Raw genomic sequence first — 19085 nt, 5'->3', positions numbered from 1 at the left:
CTTGTGTGTGTCTTTGCAGCTGGGTGAAGGGGTATCCCACGAATACCCCGTACATCGGCAGCTCGCCAACTCTCTGCCACCTGGTCCAGGAGAAGATCCCGTTCTGCTGCCTCCGGCTGGACAAGGTAATGTCCAGCATTCCTGCTCGCTCTGGAATTCCTGCTCCATGGGGCATTCCTGCTCCCTATGGCATTCCCGCTCCTTCGGGCATTCCTGCTCGCTCTGGAATTCCCGCTCCATGGGGCATTCCCGCTCCCTATGGCATTCCGCTCCCTCAGGCATTCCTGCTCGCTCTGGAATTCCTGCTCCATGTGGCATTCCTGCTCCCTGTGGCATTCCCAATCCCTGTGGCATTCCCGCTCCCTCTGGCATTCCCAATCCCTGTGGCATTCCTGCTCCCCATGACATTCCCACTCCCTGGTGCATTGCCACTCCCTCTGGCATTCCCACTCCCTGTGGCATTCCTGCTCCTTCTGGCATTCCCAATACCTGTGGCATTCCTGTTCCCTTCTGCATTCCTGCACCCTGCAACATTCCCGCACCCTATGGAAATCCCGCTCCCTCTGGTATTCCTCCTCCCTCTGGTATTCCTGCTCCGAGTTATTCCCGCTCCCTCTGGCATTCCTGCTCCCACTGTCATTCCCGCTTCCTCTGGCATTCCCATTCCCACTGGCATTCCCGCTCCCTCTGGCATTCCCGCTCCCACTGGCATTTCCGCTCCCTCTGGCATTCCTGCTCCCTCTGGCATTCGATATCCCTCTGGCATTCCTGCACCCTGAAGCATTCCCGCTCCCTCTGGAATTCCTGCTCCCTCTGGCATTCCCGCTCCCTGTGTCATTCCCGCTTCCTCTGGCATTCCCACTCCTACTGGCATTCCCGCTACCTCTGGCATTCCCCCTCCCTGTGTAATTCCCACTTCCTCTGGCATTTTCGCTTCCACTGGCATTCCCGCTCCCTCTGGCATTCCTGCTTCCTCTGGCATTCCCGCACCCTGCACCATTCCCGCTCCCTCTGAAATTCCCACACCCTCTGGCATTCCCACTTCCTGTGGCATTCCAGCATCCTGCAGCATTCCCGCTCCCTGTGGCATTCCCTCTCCCTGAGTAATTCCCACTCCCTCTGGAATTCCCAATCCCTGTGGAATTCCCGCTCCCTCTGGCATTCCCGCTCCCTCTGGAATTCCCGCTCCCTCTGGCATGACTGCACCCTGCAGAATTCGCGCTCCCTGTGACATTCCCTCTCCCTCTGGCAATTCCGCTCCCTGTGTCATTCCCGCTCCCTGTGTCATTCCCGCTCCATCTGGAATTCCCGATCCCTGTGTCATTCCCGCTCCCTGTGTCATTCCCGCTCCATCTGGAATTCCCGATCCCTGTGTCATTCCCGCTCTCTCTGGAATTCCCGCTCTGTCTGGCATTCCCGCTCGCTCTGGCATTTCCTCTTCCTCTGGCATTCCCATCCACCCCTCCCTCGGGACTGCCCTCATGAGATTATCCGGTTCATTCAAAATTACCCCATGCAATACTTTCTGTTTACGCCAGTTGGTAAACATCCCACGCCATCCCAACCCATGATTGGATTATATTTTAAAGATTGGAGCTTTTGAACATGTTCTTACTGTTGCCATCATACTCATAATGTTGTCCATATTGTCCATAGTAATAAGGGCAAGTGCCTCAGAAATTCCCTAGGCACGAGGCAGACACTTGAGCTAGCTCCCCAGATGGCCTTTAGGCACTTAGGTAATGGGTTGGGCATCTCAGAAGGTCCCTCTTGACTTGAACAGTTACTTCAGAAAGCCGCTAAGAAGGTCCTAGAGGCGCTGGGATGAACATCTCAGAAAGAGGAAATGGCAGGAACATCCTGGAAAGTCTACAGGCATCAGAAGAAGCACCTCAGAAGGCCCCTATGCACTGTACCAAGAACCTCCAGAGGGTCCCTAGGCACTGTGACAAGCACCTGAGAAGGTCGCTCAGCACTGTGACAGGCATCTAAAAAGGTCCCTAGGCATTGTGACAAGAACCTCAGAAGGTCCCTGTGCACTGTGACAGGTATCTCAGAAGATCCCTAGGCATCGTGAAAGGCATCTCAGAAGGTCCCTAGGCACTTTGACTGGCATCTCAAAAGGTCCCTAGGCACTGTGACAGGCATATCAGAAGGTCCAAAGGCACTTTGACGGGCATCTCAGAAGGTCCATAGGCACTGTGACAGGCATCTCAGAAAAAGTCCCTAGGCACTGTGACAAGAACCTCCAGGAGGTCCCTAGGCACTGTGACAAGCACCTCAGAAGGCATCTGGGCACCATGACAAGCACCTCAGAAGGTCCCTAGGCACTGTGACAGGCATCTCAGAAAAGGTCCCTAGGCACTGTGACAAGCACCTCAGAAGGCCCCTGGGCACTGTGACAAGCACCTCAGATGGTCCCTAGGCACTGTGACAAGCACCTCAGAAGGTCCCTAGGCACTGTGACAAGCACCTCAGATGGTCCCTAGGCACTGTGACAAGCGCCTCAGAAGGTCCCTAGGCACTGTGACAAACACATCAGAAGGCCCCTGGGCACTGTGACAGGCACCTCAGAAGGTCCCTAGCCACTGTGACAAGCACCTCAGACTGGGAGCCACACATTTCAGATTCCCCGCAATGAGTGGGAGGCCACTGCACCTCATCCGGGCGGTGTATGCAGAATGGTTTTGCACCAACTAATGTAGATATCGTTTTTGGAAATGCGTAAAATGGTGCTGTATTTTTTTGTCTTAAATGTTTGGAATAAAATAAAAATTAGAAAACTGAGACAAGGTGTGATGGGAATTCTGATGTGAAAATTGATACGAGTCCTGCAATGGCCTCGATTCATGTGCTGTGCTCATGGCTCGTGTGTGCTCTTCCCTCCACCCCAGGGCTGCCACCACTTCCCGTTCGAGGACGCCCGCGCCTACAGGTTCAAAAACAAGCTGATCATCGTGTCCGCGGAGAGGGCTGGGAATGGCCTCTATAACTTCATCGTACCGCTGCGGGCCTACTACCGGCCCAAGAAGGAGCTGAACCCCATTGTGCTGCTGCTGGAGAACACGTAAGGAGGGCATTGTGGGAACCGGGCTGCCCCGCCTCCTTGCACACTCATTCAAGATGTTATGTTATGTTAAAGGTACTTATATAGCGCACCGTCACCAACGGAATTGGTCCCAAGGCGCTCTGACGGATCTGTAAACAGGAAGGATGGGTAGGGTTAGTCGGAAGGAGGGGATAAGGAGAGTGGGAGAAGATGGCAGAGGAAATGACAGGAACTCAACAATGTGGGAACGCGTAAGGAGGGCATTGTGGGAACCGAGCGGGCTGACCTCGCCACTACCTTGCACACTCATTCAAGATGCCGGAGGAAATTACAGGGACTCAGCAATGTAGGAACATGTAAGGAGGGCTTTGTGGGAACCGGGCTGCTCCACCACTCCCTTGCACACTCATTCAAGATGGCAGAGGAAATGACAGGAACTCAGCAATGTGGGAACACGAATGGAGGGCATTGTGGGAACCGGGCTGCCCTGCCACTCCCTTGCACACTCATGGTGGAGGAAATGGCGGGGACTCAGCAATGTGGGAACATATAAGGAGGGCATCGTGGAAACCGGGCTGGCCCCGCGACCTCCTTGCACACTCATTCAAGATGGCGGAGGAAATGACAGGGACTCAGCAATGTGGGAACACATAAGGAGGGCATTTCGGGAACCGGGCTGACCCTACCACTCCCTTGCACACTCATTCCATATGGCGGAGGAAATGACAGTCACTCAGCAATGTGGGAACACGTAAGGAGGGCATCGTGGAAACTGGGCTAGTCCCATGCACACACACTAAAGAAGGATGAGGAAATGACAGGGCCTCAGAAATGTCTGACATGTAAGGAGGGCCTTGTGGGATTCGGCCTATTCCTTTGTCTCCCCCACACCTATTCAAGATGGCAGAGGAAGAAACAGTCCTCAGCACAGTGGCGTGTACAGACTCTTTTAACTGGAGTGGCCCAAGTGTGACAATGACTTCTGCAGGGGTGGCACGAAGTACAAGCGCACACAGATAATGATCTTAGTTCAGGATAATGGGGTGGTATCTGGAGTGGGCAATACGATTCCAGGGGTACCACATGCCACCCCAGGCCACTCCATGGACATGCCACTGCCTCAGCAATATGAGCCCATATAAGGAGGGCATTGTGGCATTCGGGCCGGTCCATTACCTCCCACTCCCCACAATACATTCCAGAAGGCGGAGGAAATGTCAGGGCCCCAGAAAATGTCTGGCACTTGTGGAGGGGATTGTGGGAGCTAGGCTGTTCCCGCCTGGAGAAAGGTATTGACATGGCAGCCCCAGCGGCGGAGCTCCATAAAGTGACACTGGAGGACCTTTGCAGGAACACTAAAGTGTAGTGCTCCGCCCAACACACTCACTCAAGATGGCGGAGGAAATAACAGGGCTTCTGAAACAATATTTCTGACACTCAAATCACCAAAAACATTAAGGGGGTGATTCAGTAAGATTTGCACTAGAAACAAATCGGAGAATGCCCTGAGTATCCCAGAATGCCTCCGGCCACCTCATGCCTGATTCACAAAGACTAAAACTGAAGCAGACCTGCCACGAGCCTGAGCAAATGCCTGTGCATTGCATCGACACACGAGCATCTCGAGGAGGTCCAAGATTTCTTGCAGTCTTAGGCCCTGTGAATAAGGTACATGGTAAAAGCAGCAAATCCGAGGTGCTCAGGGCAGCTTCTGATTCGCTCCCGGGCAAATCTATGTGAATTTTCCCCCAATCGCTTTCTTACTAAAATAGCACCAAAAACTGCCTTTTATTTCTTTCTCGATCACTCCCAATTATTGCAGGCAAAGCAACTGTGGCACAGGGAGATGGCAGGTGGCCTGATTTATATATTATTATTATTATTATTATAATTATTATTATCATTGGGGTATTTATTGAGCACGGACCCAGCTTCCGGAAACAGCAGAACGCTTTTGAATGATAGGGGGAAGAACACAGTGAGGGAAGTGGGGATCTAAAAAGAGGGGAGGGCGAGGCTGGGCAATTGTCGGCAGTGGATCTACGAGCAGCCAGGGGAGGAAACAGTGGGGAGCAGATCACCCACTCTCAGGTAGGGTGGGGAGTGGATGGTGTGTGTACCTAGGTGTTAGGGAGGAGCCATTCCTTGAAGAGGAGGGGCCTGAGCTATTGTCATACCATGTAGTACCTGGCGTTTGTGGAGCCGATGGCGGCGCGGACGCTAGTTTCGTTCCGTTCAGCCATCGCTTAGCCACGCCCCCTTTTCCTGGGTTTTTCTCTCTTCTGCCCTAATTCTATTGGTTGTGACGCTCCCCGACTCGGAGTCTTTACCAGCTCCTTCCCGGTCGGGGATGCGTTGCAACGCTTCTGGGTTTCAGACCTGCAACTTGCTGTTCCCGTTCGTCTCCATTGTTTTCGTGCCTCCAGCACTTTCCTCTGAGAGGTTTCTAGCGCCTTTTCCTGGCGCCTCTCCTCCCGTCTGGTTCCCCGCTGAACCGGTCTTTTCTTTTTCTTCTTCCCTGTTTATTTTCTCGTACCCACCTTCTCCTTCTCCTTCCAGCTTCTTACCTCCCTTCTTCCCTTCTCCGGTCTACACTTTCCTGTTTTTTCTGAGTACCTTTGCCCTTGCACTACAGTGTACCGTATCCTTGCCTGTACCCTGGACTGCCTCTTCTTGCCGTTTTGGATACCTGTCTATTTGCTTACCGTGTACCGGATCCCTGCCTGCCTTTTTGGACTGCCTTCGCTTAACGTTTTGGGAAACCTTGGACTACTGCCCTACCTGGGTACCTCTCCACGGAGTACTCCAGATCTCCTGTACTACACGTCCTTCCAGAGATTCCCAGTTGTACCCAGTTGTACCACAACCACAAACATTGTAACATCAGGGGTTTTTTGTGCCTCATAGGCTTTTTCCCCTCTTGGGCGATTCCGGAGAGGAGCCCCCTGGTCTTCCTTATTGGAGACACGGTGGCTTCCTTTCGGGGTCGTCCTTACCTCCATAAAAAAAAGGAATCTTCACGGAGAAGAGAAAAGAAGGGTACCTGGAAAGAAGAAGAAGGTGAGGAGTTAGGGGAGGGGGTAATTTCAGAGTCTGATTCATCTGACAAAGAGGTCACTGATTCCGGTGACAGATTGCAACGCCAACAGAAAGTGATGGCCACCCCGCAGCAGGTACAAGAGCTAGTAGCTGCTGTACAAAGCTTAAATCTGGAAATGCAGAACCTAAAGGCTGCTAATGCCACCCTGCAACAGCGGCTGACGGACCGAGAAAGACTCTCACCTGACTTACCTCCGCTTCCCCTTGTGTCAGGAAAGTTTGACGGCTCCCCAAAGAAGGTCAAGGAGTTTCTGGATGCATGCAATTTACATTTCTCTTTTCGCACACAGACCTTTGCCTCTGACCACGCAAAGGTAGGATTTATGATTACTCATATGACCGGAAACGCCCTAGCCTGGGCTACCCCACTTGTTAACCTACCGGACCCTGTACTGCAAGATTTCAATGCCTTTAAAAATCTGCTACAGCAAACCTTTCTACGAACTGAAAGCACCTTTCTAGCCTCAGAAGATCTGCTTGATATTAGACAGGGTAGCTCAGACCTCCTAACCTACATCACCACCTTTAAACAAGTGGCCGCGGAAGCAGGTTGGCAGGAACAGGCCCAGTATGCCATATTCCGGCGGGGTTTAAGGGAAGACCTCAAGGACGAACTAGCATGGATAGAAAGGCCTGGGTCTTTTTCGGATCTCCTAACCGCTACCCTGCGTATCGATTTCAGAATGTCGGAAAGACGTCAAGAGGAGAAAAGAATTAAGTCAAGCGCACCCCCCCTCTGGGATCCCTCATCCTCATCGGTACACTTCCAACGGTCCGCCAAAGAAGAACCCATGCAGATCGGAACGGCTCGAGCACCACTTACCCCAGAGGAGCGAAAAAGGCGAAGGGAGAACTCTCTGTGTATGTATTGTGGGTCTGCTTCCCACTTACTCAGAGATTGTCCAGATGTACCATTCAGAAAGTCGGGAAACGTGCGCCCTCGGTAAATGTTGGGACACATAACCGAGGGGCCGTTCACAGTCCCTATGCTCCTCTCTCGGTATCCTCTACAGAGGTCTCTGAGGATTCTCGGTTGATGGTGCTCACCGTCACACTCAGAATCGACTCTAAGGAAGTCACTACTTTAGCCCTACTTGATTGTGGGGCTGCAGGAAATTCCATGGACATCCACTGGGCAGACCGACAAGGAATTAAAAGAATCGCTAAACAAGAAAACCAGAAAGTCGAAGGGGTGGATGGCAAGCCCCTGAGTTCGGGCATGATTACTCACACCACCATAGCCCTCACTTTGTCTATCCAACAACACGTGGAAAATATAGCGTTTGATATCATCAGAGCGGCTCACTTCCCCATTATTTTAGGTATCTGCTGGTTACGCAGACACAATCCCAGAATCGACTGGTCTAGTAATATGTTGGATTTTCAATCATCGTATTGCAAGACAGAATGCTTACCCGAACCCAAGTTCGAGATGGTAAAGACCTCCAACAGCTGTGAAATCCGAACAGTACACTGTCTACCACATTACCTTGAGGAATTCAACGAGGTAGTTACAGAAAAGACACCCATCGAACTCCCACCACATCGGCCTGAAGATTGCTGCATAGATATAACCCCAGGAGCCTTGGTGCCTTTTGGAAGGATGTTTACCCTTACATTGGAAGAGAAACAATACCTCCGCGAATATCTAGATCGCAATATGGAAAACGGACTCATAAGACCGTCGAAATCACCCGCTGGAGCTTCACTGTTCTTCATCTCCAAGAAGGGATCTAAGGAACTAAGGCCGTGTATTGATTATCGCGGTCTCAACAAAGTCACCATAAAGGATAGGTACCCCATGCCTTTGATCACCGAAATCTTACAAGCAGTTCACGGAGCCAAGATCTTCACTAAACTTGATCTAAGAAACGCTTACCACCTCCTTCGGGTTCAAGACGGGGACGAATGGAAAACAGCATTCCGGACTCCATTTGGTCTTTTTGAGTATAGAGTAATGCCTTTTGGGTTAGTTAACGCTCCATCGATATTTCAACGATTCATGGACCGGCTATTTTCTGATCTACTGTGCCAAACCACGCTGGTGTACCTAGACGACATTCTTATCTTCTCCAAAACTCCTGAAGACCATAAAAAACATGTCAAGGAAGTTTTTCGCAGGCTTCAAACTAACCATTTGTCAGTCAAACTTGCCAAGTTCGTGTTCGCAGCCTCCTCCATCCCTTATCTCGGGTTCATACTCTCGGACCACGGAATCGCCATGGATCCATACAAGGTGTCTTCCATCCTGGACTGGCCTTCTCCTACTTCAGTCAAAGAGGTCCAACGGTTTTTGGGTCTGGCAAACTTCTATAGGAGGTTTATCCCTAATTTTTCTCAAAAAATTCTGCCTATCACTTCTCTCCTAAAGAAGACGACAACATCATTCAAATGGTCAATTGAGGCCGAAGACAGTTTCAAGATCCTCAAGAAAGCTTTCTGTTCAGCCCCCATCCTACAACAACCTAACCAACACCGGCCATTCATTCTGGAGACAGATGCTTCCTCAGCAGCTATAGGAGCTGTTCTGCTTCAAGAAATACGGAATGTTGAACATCCGGTGGCTTACTTCTCCAAGACCTTAACCCCCAGTCAAAGGAATTACTCAGTCATTGAAAGGGAGTTGTTAGCTATGAAAGCGGCTTGTTTGGAATGGCGTCACCTCCTCCAGGGAGGCGAGTTTCCATTCACCATTCGGACGGACCATAAAAACTTACAAGTCTTAAGACAATTCGAGTGCTACAACACCCGACAGGCACGATGGGCCCACTTTTTTGCACAATTTGATTTTCATATCACATACATCCCAGGCAAACTAAACCTAGTAGCAGACTCACTTTCCCGCCGAAGCGACTATCTGCCAGAGACAGAGACATCTTCAGAATTCATGTTCCCCAAGACAAGAACCATCGGAGTGGTTTCAACATTCTTCAGACAAGTACAGGAGGACTCTGGAGGTTGCTTCGAGTTGGAAAAACACCCCAAAGGCTTGTCTTATGAAGTCAGAGATGGTCTTTATATAGTCAATGGAAGACTGTACCTACCCACACAATCTTTCCGCAAAATTGCACTTAACTGGTGCCATGACTCCAAACTAGCGGGACATCGAGGCGGAACCAATACTCTCGAGTATCTTCAACGACACTTTTACTGGCCAAAGATGAGAGAGGATGTGGATCGTTATGTTCAGTCCTGCATCGTTTGTCTAAGGAGCAAGTCTTCACGCCAACGACCAATCGGTCTCCTCGAACCATGTGAAGTACCCAAGAGTCCTTGGAGTACCATCTCTACTGACTTTATTGTGGACTTACCCCCATCTCAAGGTTGCACATGTATCATGGTAGTGGTGGACTCGTTCACCAAACTGGCTCACTTTTCCCCATTACCAGGGGTTCCCACAGCGGACAACATGGCAGGCGTATTTCTCCAGGACATCTTTCGGTTGCATGGCATGCCAAACAAGATAATATCAGACCGCGGTAGCCAGTACACCTCCCGGTTCTGGAAGGCGTTATGTGTCAGATTGGGAATTGAAAGAGCTCTCACTTCTGGATTTCACCCGCAATCCAACGGACAAACTGAACGTTTGAACGGGACTCTAGAGCAGTACCTACGATGCTTTATCAATTCTCAACAAGATAACTGGTACACATTACTCCCACTCGCAGAATTCTCCTATAATAATTCTGTACATTCTGCTATTAAGTGTAGTCCTTTTTTTTGCACCTATGGATACCATCCTCGTTCTATTCTTCCTGTCTCTGGTCTTTCTTCTGATTTGCCAGCTGTCGATTCATCCCTCTCTCTCCTCAAGGAAACCCACAAGAAGGCACAGGAGGGCCTTCGATCGGCTCAATCGCACAATTGCATTCAAGCCAATAAAGCTCGTCGACCAGTTCCGGGGTGGGAGGTAGGAACCAGAGTCATGCTTTCCACTAGATACCTCCCACGTTGGGTCCATCCCTCCAAGCTATCTCCCAAGTTCTTAGGGCCATATGAGATAATACAAAAAATCAACCCAGTGGCCTTTCGTTTGCGATTACCCACAAATCTAAAGAGGGTCCACCCTGTATTCCATGCCTCCCAACTCAAGCCTTTCCAAGCTGACCCCTGGGCACGTCAGGCAAATCAAAACCCGATCCCTGGGGGTTCCTCACAGACGGAGTTTGAAGTTGCCCAACTCTGTGACTCAAGATATCGTAGGGGTAGATTAGAGTATTTGGTCAAGTGGAAAGGCTATCCTTCCTCGGAAAATTCCTGGGAACCCATCACTCACATTAATGCACCTTCCTTGCTTCGCAAGTATCACTTTTTTCACCCGGGGAAGCCGGGGGGTGGGGCCTATCGGAGGGGGCATACTGTCATACCATGTAGTACCTGGCGTTTGTGGAGCCGATGGCGGCGCGGACGCTAGTTTCGTTCCGTTCAGCCTTCGCTTAGCCACGCCCCCTTTTCCTGGGTTTTTCTCTCTTCTGCCCTAATTCTATTGGTTGTGACGCTCCCCGACTCGGAGTCTTTACCAGCTCCTTCCGGGTCGGGGATGCGTTGCAACGCTTCCGGGTTTCAGACCTGCAACTTGCTGTTCCCGTTCGTCTCCATTGTTTTCGTGCCTCCAGCACTTTCCTCTGAGAGGTTTCTAGCGCCTTTTCCTGGCGCCTCTCCTCCCGTCTGGTTCCCCGCTGAACCGGTCTTTTCTTTTTCTTCTTCCCTGTTTATTTTCTCGTACCCACCTTCTCCTTCTCCTTCCAGCTTCTTACCTCCCTTCTTCCCTTCTCCGGTCTACACTTTCCTGTTTTTTCTGAGTACCTTTGCCCTTGCACTACAGTGTACCGTATCCTTGCCTGTGTCCTGGACTGCCTCTTCTTGCCGTTTTGGATACCTGTCTATTTGCTTACCGTGTACCGGATCCCTGCCTGCCTTTTTGGACTGCCTTCGCTTAACGTTTTGGGAAACCTTGGACTACTGCCCTACCTGGGTACCTCTCCACGGAGTACTCCAGATCTCCTGTACTACACGTCCTTCCAGAGATTCCCAGTTGTACCCAGTTGTACCACAACCACAAACATTGTAACATCAGGGGTTTTTTGTGCCTCATAGGCTTTTTCCCCTCTTGGGCGATTCCGGAGAGGAGCCCCCTGGTCTTCCTTATTGGAGACACGGTGGCTTCCTTTCGGGGTCGTCCTTACCTCCATAAAAAAAAGGAACCTTCACGGAGAAGAGAAAAGAAGGGTACCTGGAAAGAAGAAGAAGGTGAGGAGTTAGGGGAGGGGGTAATTTCAGAGTCTGATTCATCTGACAAAGAGGTCACTGATTCCGGTGACAGCTATTTCCTGAACTGTAGGCGGAGAGGGCGAGTCTGATGCTGACAGGGAGGAGGTTCCAGAGTCTTGGGGCATAGACTGAGAGGGCCTGTCTTGTTCCTTCTTTCTTGCACTGGCAGCACATGGCTGCACCTGTCCTTACATCTGGTGAATTGTAGGTCTTGGAGATGCTTGAGTTTCTCAGTGAGATATCTTGGCGACTTCAGGCTGACAGCCTTGTACATGATGCTGCAGGATTTGAAGATGATACAGGCTTGCAGCTGGACCCAAGGATAAGGATGAAAACAGGGATTAGAACTCATGTGCTCACTATGTTTTCACAGCCATCCAGTTTCTTAAAACAACTTGTTCGAAGGTGCCACATACTAAAAACCTGCGCTTCCGATCCCTCTCCCCGGTTGTGGCAGCGTGTGACGCAACCTGCTGATCAGTGGGAAAAGTTCACCCAACCGTTCCCCAGCCAGACCTGAATTCACACCCGAGATTCTCCCAGGCACCTAGAAGCGATTCACTTCATCTTGTGGGCGCTACAGGGAAACTCACACGGTCATTACTGTTTGCACTGAATGGTTTTCCATCTGAGCCACTAGAACAGAAATGGAGCAAAGGCCAAATCATTGGAACATGGGAGCTTATTAGTGGTTGATAAAAAAAAGAACTGGCTTTGGAGAGGCGGGCATGAGTGTGAGGATACAGGACATTTACACAGTTTCATTGAGTTTTGGACATTGTTGATAAGTGTCACAATTTCTTTTTTCCCTGACATAAGTAGTTTATCCAGCAGAATCTGAGATGGCCTTCAATAGTCTACTCTTTAACGTGCGTGTCAATGGCGGAGGTACGAAACCCAACGTTGATAAAACCAGGAGGTAGTGTGTAAGCGCCAGGATGATTTGTTGAGTTTCAGAGGTCGTGGCTCCCTCCTCAAGCTTCCTGGATTCATAAGAACATACGCACGGTTACCTTTTGGCAGCAAGGCTGCGTACCCGGGCTGTACCCTAGGACGATGGTGTGCTCTAGTACCTTGAAGCTTCTTTGTGCTAGATGGAATTAGCAATAAACTATCTCAGACCAAATAAGCGGACGGACTCAAAGAAGATGGTAAAATACTGCTTTTATCTCAGTGAAGGAAAGCAGGGTGCTTCGTCGTTCATCAAATTGATTCCTGTAGGATCGCAATGTCTTCTTGATTATACTTAGTTTGTATAATGCTAGATGTGTCATCTATGACGTCATCCTACGTGGCATATTACCAAAACCTATCGAGGGGTGAGATTGGATTAGGGGAACATGTCTACATATAGAATGCATGAGTACTAATCTCTCATTGGTGGTCCCTTGTCTGTAGGATACTCCCTGAGCTACTTCTAAATACGTATAACCCTGATTACAGCAGAGAATATGGCAGCGGAATAATACTTTGCAACATTGTATGTAAAAGTGCATGGCAGGCTCTTCTGATTGGTTGGCAACCCAAATCCAACTTTGGACATTCGGCTCGCTAGCAGCACATGCATAGAAACGAAACCCAGGTGCTTGGAGATACATCAGCTCTCCCCTTGTTTCCCCAATTTGTGTATCCTCTCTGATCGGTAGGCCTCATGCCAGTCTCCTCTGATTGAAGGCTGACCATGCCAGTCTGCACTGTCTCGGAATATTCATGGGAGCGTAGGCACACCATTATCTTAGCTTCGAGCCTAATGAATAGCCCTTGTTTGCGAGCTCTTCGTCACATGTTACGAGACCACGAATTTGTCCATTTCGACAGTGTATTCAACACTATTTGATTGAATTATACTGGGTGCAGTTGCAGTTGCTCCTCTTGGCCTTTAGAGTCTTGCTCACTCTATCCCATATAAACTTGATTATCTTGTTCCTCCTAATCTTGGGAAATATGTCCTCCGTGCATTGGCTGCTCGTTGGACTCCCTTGGTACTTTTCCTTCATCTCTCCAAATAGCATCCTTGGTCCCAGGCCAATGCACTCCTTCATTTTGCAAGGGAAAAACAGCCTTGTCATCGTCTTTTCACTTCATGTTCCTGGGCTTGTATTTTGACGTTTCTGGGTTGATTGACATTAGCTGTCGTCCATCTTCTAATGGTCGTCCTAAACGTTGAATGTATACCTCTCATAAGCAAGCTTCTATATGTTCTTACTACCTTGCATTTCAGCGTATTTACAGTTATTGACCAGTGAGTTAATTCATTCGTCTATGTGTTTGTGAGTACTGTATTGTGGGGTGCATGTTTCTCTTAGTTCTTCAGTTACATCGTCCTCCCTTAAGTATTTTCATATAGTTTCAGTATAGGTTCTAATACCGTCTTTATGACATTCTTTTGCTGTTATCAGACTTTGTTTTAACATACATCCGTTCTGTTCATGGCTGCATGTCGACAGCTCGGCAGAGAGCATCCTTCTTGGTGACTTTCCTCCACAATGTCACCTTGTGGATACACTCTAAATGGTTGCCTGAGTGCATATCGTCTCTCATATCCTCAACGTGATATTGCAAGGATTCATGCACGGGTTCCCAATTGTGGCTTTTTGTCTGTAATTCCAATAGGACAGTGCTAAGGGGCCAGAGACCAGGGAGAAGGTATCCAGCTGCTCGTGTGAAAGCATGCACACCTTCACCTGATTGACAGCGTACAGACAGTATATCTTTCTTCATCATAAAGACAGCCTCTATATATAGATGAGTCCTGCAAGACCACATTTTAAGCAACATCGAAGGTGAGAATGTCTGAGACATCTAGTCGCAACCATGTGGTCATGTGGCCAGGTGGGCAGGGTTTATCTCCACAGTGCAGAGAGTAACACTTCCCGGGATCTTCCCAGAGTGGATCCCTGCTTCTGTCATTCCTACGCAGAACTAGTTCTCCTTTGAATGCCTGGTCTGAAGGCTCTCTGTCTCTCCTGGCCTTTCTCTCACTGGGGCCCCATCTACGGGCCGCCTGCCAGGTCGCCATCTTCCTCTCCGATTGGGCTGACCTCTCCATGGGCGTAATTTTAGGGGGGGACAGGGGTGTTTGTCCCCCCCCAACTTTCATGGCACACCATTTTGTCCCCATTGGCTGGGCACCTTTTCTTCAGATGTCATGTCCCCCCCAACATTTTCAGCAAAGTTACTTCACTGGACCTCTCCTCCACCCTCCTTGCCGCTACCTCTCAACTTCTCCTCCTCACAGACCTGAACATCCACTTGGATGCCAGTAGCCCCTCCTCTTGGGTCTTTTGCAACCTCTGTGACTCTCTCTCTCTCTCTCGCTCTCTCTCTCTCTCTCTCTCTCTCTCTCTCTCTATCTCTCTCTATTATTCCCTCTGGTCCTACTCACAGTGCAGGGCACACCGTGGATGTTCTGGTCTCGTCAGACCTCCCCCTCTCCAACCCTCTCACCACTCCTCTCTCTTGGACTGACCACTTTCTTCTCTCCTCTCACCTTTTGCGCTCTGTCCCTCAGGTTAAGCGGACCCTAGCACTGCCGCCCACCTTCTCAGTCATTTGGCCCATGAAGTGTCTGTCAGTGGATGGTTTCGCTGCTACTTTCTCTCCTCCTCCTACACCATTGGCTGACTCACACTCTGACACAGCCCTCGCCAACCTTCATCTTTCTATCGCTAACACTCTGGATGCCCTTGCCCCTATCATGAGAATCCGTTTGAAGCCTGCACCCAAGTGTAACCCTTAATACGATTCTGACCTCGTCACCCTTAAGCGCAAGTGCCTCAACAGTGAGAAAACAGAGCTTCTGCTGATTGGCTCCCCATCCACCCTGGGCAAGCTGGACAAGCAATATAATTCCTTCACCGTAGACAACATTCCCATCACTGTCTCCCGAATGGTCAAGACCTTGGGAGACTACCTGGACCCTAACCTGACCATGAATAGGCAGGTCAATGCCATTGCATCCTCCTCAGCCTATTACTCCAAACTTCGTAACGCAGTGAGACCATATCTCTCCCAACAGAATTGACTCACCATCGCCAGAACAATAATTGGCTCAAGATTGAACTACTGCAATGCCCTCCTAATCGGAACTTCAGGTAAAAACCTTGCTAAACTACAACTAGTCCAAAACAATGCCCTCAGGGCCACCACTGGACTATCACGCAGGGACCACATTTCGGGCCTCAGGCGACAGGTTCACTGGCTACCAGTTAAGGAAAGAATCATCTTCAAAACTCTTGCCCTCACGCACAACTGTCTTCACGATCTGGCCCCTCCGTATCTTGTCCAAAGGTTCTCTAAACCCCTTGCCTCCAGGCCAGCCAGGATGGCATATTGTAACATGATAACTGTGCCCAAAACTCACAGAGCTCGTGCTGGTGGCACCAGCTTCCCCACTATGGCTGCCACCCTCTGGAATTCCCTGCCACCTCACATCTGGCAAATAGATTCTCATGCAGCCTTTTACAAGGCCATCAAAACTAGTCTCTTCGTATAATCGTGCATGTTTGTCTGCAACGAAGTAATCTGTACCGTATCTGCTGCATATGTTACACTGTATCGTTCTCAAGACCACTTCTTTGTGCGGCTTTTTTGTAACCCTTCATTAAGCCTTCTTATGCTCCGTTTACAGCGCCTCGATGCCCGCGGGCTGCAGAGCGCTCCACAAATGTAAAAAATAAAATAAAAAATAAAGTGCAGGGTGGCTGAGAGGAAATGGAGGGCATCAAGCGTACCCTCTGACAAACTAGCCCACCGCCTGCTCCTAATTCAATACAGACTCTCTGGCCTCTAAGAAGAGAGCCTACATCCAAACCTGCATCTCTGGGGCATCTAACAACTCAGCTAACTTTTTCAAAATCTGCAAGGAGCTGCCCAATCCTGCTGCAGGCTCTATCTCTCCTGTTCCCTTGCAGGCCCTCTGCATGGCTTTGGCATCTCATTTCACCACTAAAACTCGGGATATCCTGTCCACTCTCTCTGCCTCTAGCTCCTCTTCCTCTCCCTCTGCCATTTCAGGCCCCTCTCTGGCCGTTTCTCCTCTGTCTTTCTCCTCTTTCCCACGTTCACTCCCAACAATGTTTCTAGACACGTCTGATCTATGAATGTCTCGTCAAAGCAGGTGCCCCCCCTGTTTCTCCAAAACCATTAAGGACCAGATCCACACCCTTTCTCCAGCTTTGCCCGATTTCTGCAATCACTCTTTTGCCAATGGAACCTTCCCCTCCCCCTCAAGCGAGTCCCTTGTGCACCCACTCCTTAAGAGCTTAAGAAGCCCTCTGCCGATCCTTCCTCTCTGGCAAAGTATCACCCAATTTCCATCACTCTTTTCCTGGACAAACTCCTGGAATAGCTGGCCATCTCCCAGATTAGTCTACATACTGAATCTGTTGGTTGCCTCCATGACCATCAGTCTTGCTTCAGAGCAGCCAGAAGCACGGAAACTGCTCTTGTTAACATCCGTGAAGACCTGCTCTCCAATCTTGATTCTAACCTTCCTTCTGTGCTCATCAGACTTTGTTTTAACGTACATACATTCTGTTCATAGCTTCATGATTTTGACACGGTCAACCACTCCATGCTGCTCAATCGTTCTACGACAACCTGTGCATCTCTGGTCAAGCCCTTGCCTGGTTGACCTCCTTTCTCACTGATCGACCCTCGCAGGTCCAACTTGGGTCTTCCCTCTCTTCTATCTCTCTCTCTACTTGTGGTGTTCCCCAGGAGTCTAACCGTTCTCCATGGCTCTTTAGCCACTACCTAGCACCTTTGGCCCAACGCATCTCTACCTTCTGCTCTAGCTTTCACTGTTATGCAGATGACACCCAGCTCTCCTTCAGGCTACGTTCGGCCTCCTCTGCTCCTTCTCTCATACCAGACTGTCTGTCCGCAATTCAGGAATGGTGTGCTTCCAACAATCTCTGCCTTAATGCAAGTAAGACTGAGATCCTCCTTATTGGGACACATGCTCCCGCCTTCCCCCTCTCACTCTTGCCACCCACCCTGGGCCCTCTACCTGTGAGGCTAAGAACCTTGGTGTCATCTTCGATTCCACCCTCTCCTTCTCTCCTCACATCTCAACGTCTCTAAGAAGTCACACTATCAGCTGCACCTCCTCAGAGGTATTCTGCCTTTTCTGACTTCCCCGAGTAGCTCACTGTCTCCAGAGCCCTGGACCTTTCTAGGCTGGACTACTGCAACAGGCTCTTTCTAAATCTGCCTTCCTCTACTCTTTGCCCTTTGCAACTCATCCAAAACAGGACTGCGAGACGTGTCCTTGGCCTGAAGCCCTGGGATCGTATCTCTACAGTCATGAAACCTCTCCATTGGCTCCCTGTAGCTGCAGGGATCAAGTTGAAGACCCCCTGCATTGTCCACAAGGCTTTCTGGGGCCGTGGACCACACTACATCCAACTCTCTTTTCCTAAACATCTTCCTTCTCGAGCTCTCCGTTCATCCACCTCCAGCTCTCTGAGGGTCAGATGCTTCTCCAGGCGGCGAGAGGGGGTAGATCTCTCTCTTCAGCTGGGGCCTCCCTCTGGAACAGCCTCCCCGCCTCTCTCAAACTTGAGCAGGACCATCTAAGGTACTGGAAGCATCTCAAGACCTTCCTTTTCGCTTTCGCTTTCTCTCTCCCGCTCCCTTACTGATCTACCTGTCTGCTGCGCACTCTGGTTACCTGACCACCCACTGAATTTACGGGACCAAGCTCCTGCACAACCAGTTGCCCTTGCACTGCCTCCGGGCCTCCCAACCACTTAAGGGTCTGTATCTGCAACCCTACAGTCCCCTGACTCTCTGCACTTATGAGCCACACACCGAAGCACTTACGAGGTACTTGCACTCTCCTTCACCCTTCGCAGCCTGGCACTTCTCCCCCTCCATCCCCACCGCACTTGCGCATTCTGAATGACACAAGGCCTAGTAAGATCGTATTTGTCCTCCTCTGTCCCCCTTCCTTGTCTTGACACGCTATGAAACACTTGTGTACAGGCGCGTTATAAACGGCCTATCATATCATATCATACCCTTGAGAGTGGCATATGGTCACTCTCCGGGGTTAATTCATGCACCGCAGAGAGCTTTGCAGGCTCCCAGTTCTTGAAGAGGTTACCACAAGGTGCAAGACCTCAAGAGGTAGGCCAGAGAAGAACACTTGTTCAGAGAAGCTACGCAGAGTGCTCTTCAAGGCAGTGCAGAATAGGACTGGACTGGATTCTGAGTGGACAGAGATCTGCTGCAGCTACAGGGCAGATGGCTGCCATTAGAGGGCTACGCGTGCTTCTAGAATCAGGGTGCTCCCATCACCGGAAGACGGACAGAGGCGAGAAGCTCCTCCCACTTCAGAGATTATACAGTTACCACCCACAAGGAAACCTTAATGATTGTGCAATCAAGCAGGCAGAGCTCCAGCTCCCTCAGGGATACTCTGACAGGAAACAGATGTTAGAAATCCCCTCTACAGGCATGCTGCATCCTTCATTTAGCCTTTACTGGCGTTTCCCAGGACCCCTGAAAACACCTCTGTCCTCTCTGAGGGCCCTCTCCATTGAACACTCTCAAGAAAAGGAGTGCCTTTTATTTTCACTGATCAGTAGCGCAAAAGTAAGGAGGGAACGCGCGAAACCAGCTGCGACTAGAGGCGATGTGTCCACCTAGCGCTTGTGTC

The 19085-nt window shown here is 50.1% G+C and overlaps 1 protein-coding gene across 1 annotated transcript in view; it reads left to right on the top strand.

Moving 5' to 3' along the window:
* Positions 1–19085, top strand: part of LOC138447847 (potassium channel subfamily T member 2-like) — a 1314520-nt gene that overhangs the window by 1163707 nt on the left and 131728 nt on the right. Inside the window, exons 20-21 of the mRNA XM_069604273.1 lie at positions 20–125; positions 2895–3067. Of these exons, the coding sequence (XP_069460374.1) occupies positions 20–125; positions 2895–3067 (279 nt within the window). The remainder of the gene's footprint in view (positions 1–19; positions 126–2894; positions 3068–19085) is intronic.

This window comes from Ambystoma mexicanum, chromosome 3q, assembly GCF_040938575.1.
Source record: "Ambystoma mexicanum isolate Mex_15411 chromosome 3q, UKY_AmexF1_1, whole genome shotgun sequence".
Classification (NCBI taxonomy): domain Eukaryota; kingdom Metazoa; phylum Chordata; class Amphibia; order Caudata; family Ambystomatidae; genus Ambystoma; species Ambystoma mexicanum.
Note: the sequence above shows the minus strand (reverse complement) of the source record. Positions and strands in the feature narration are given on the sequence as shown.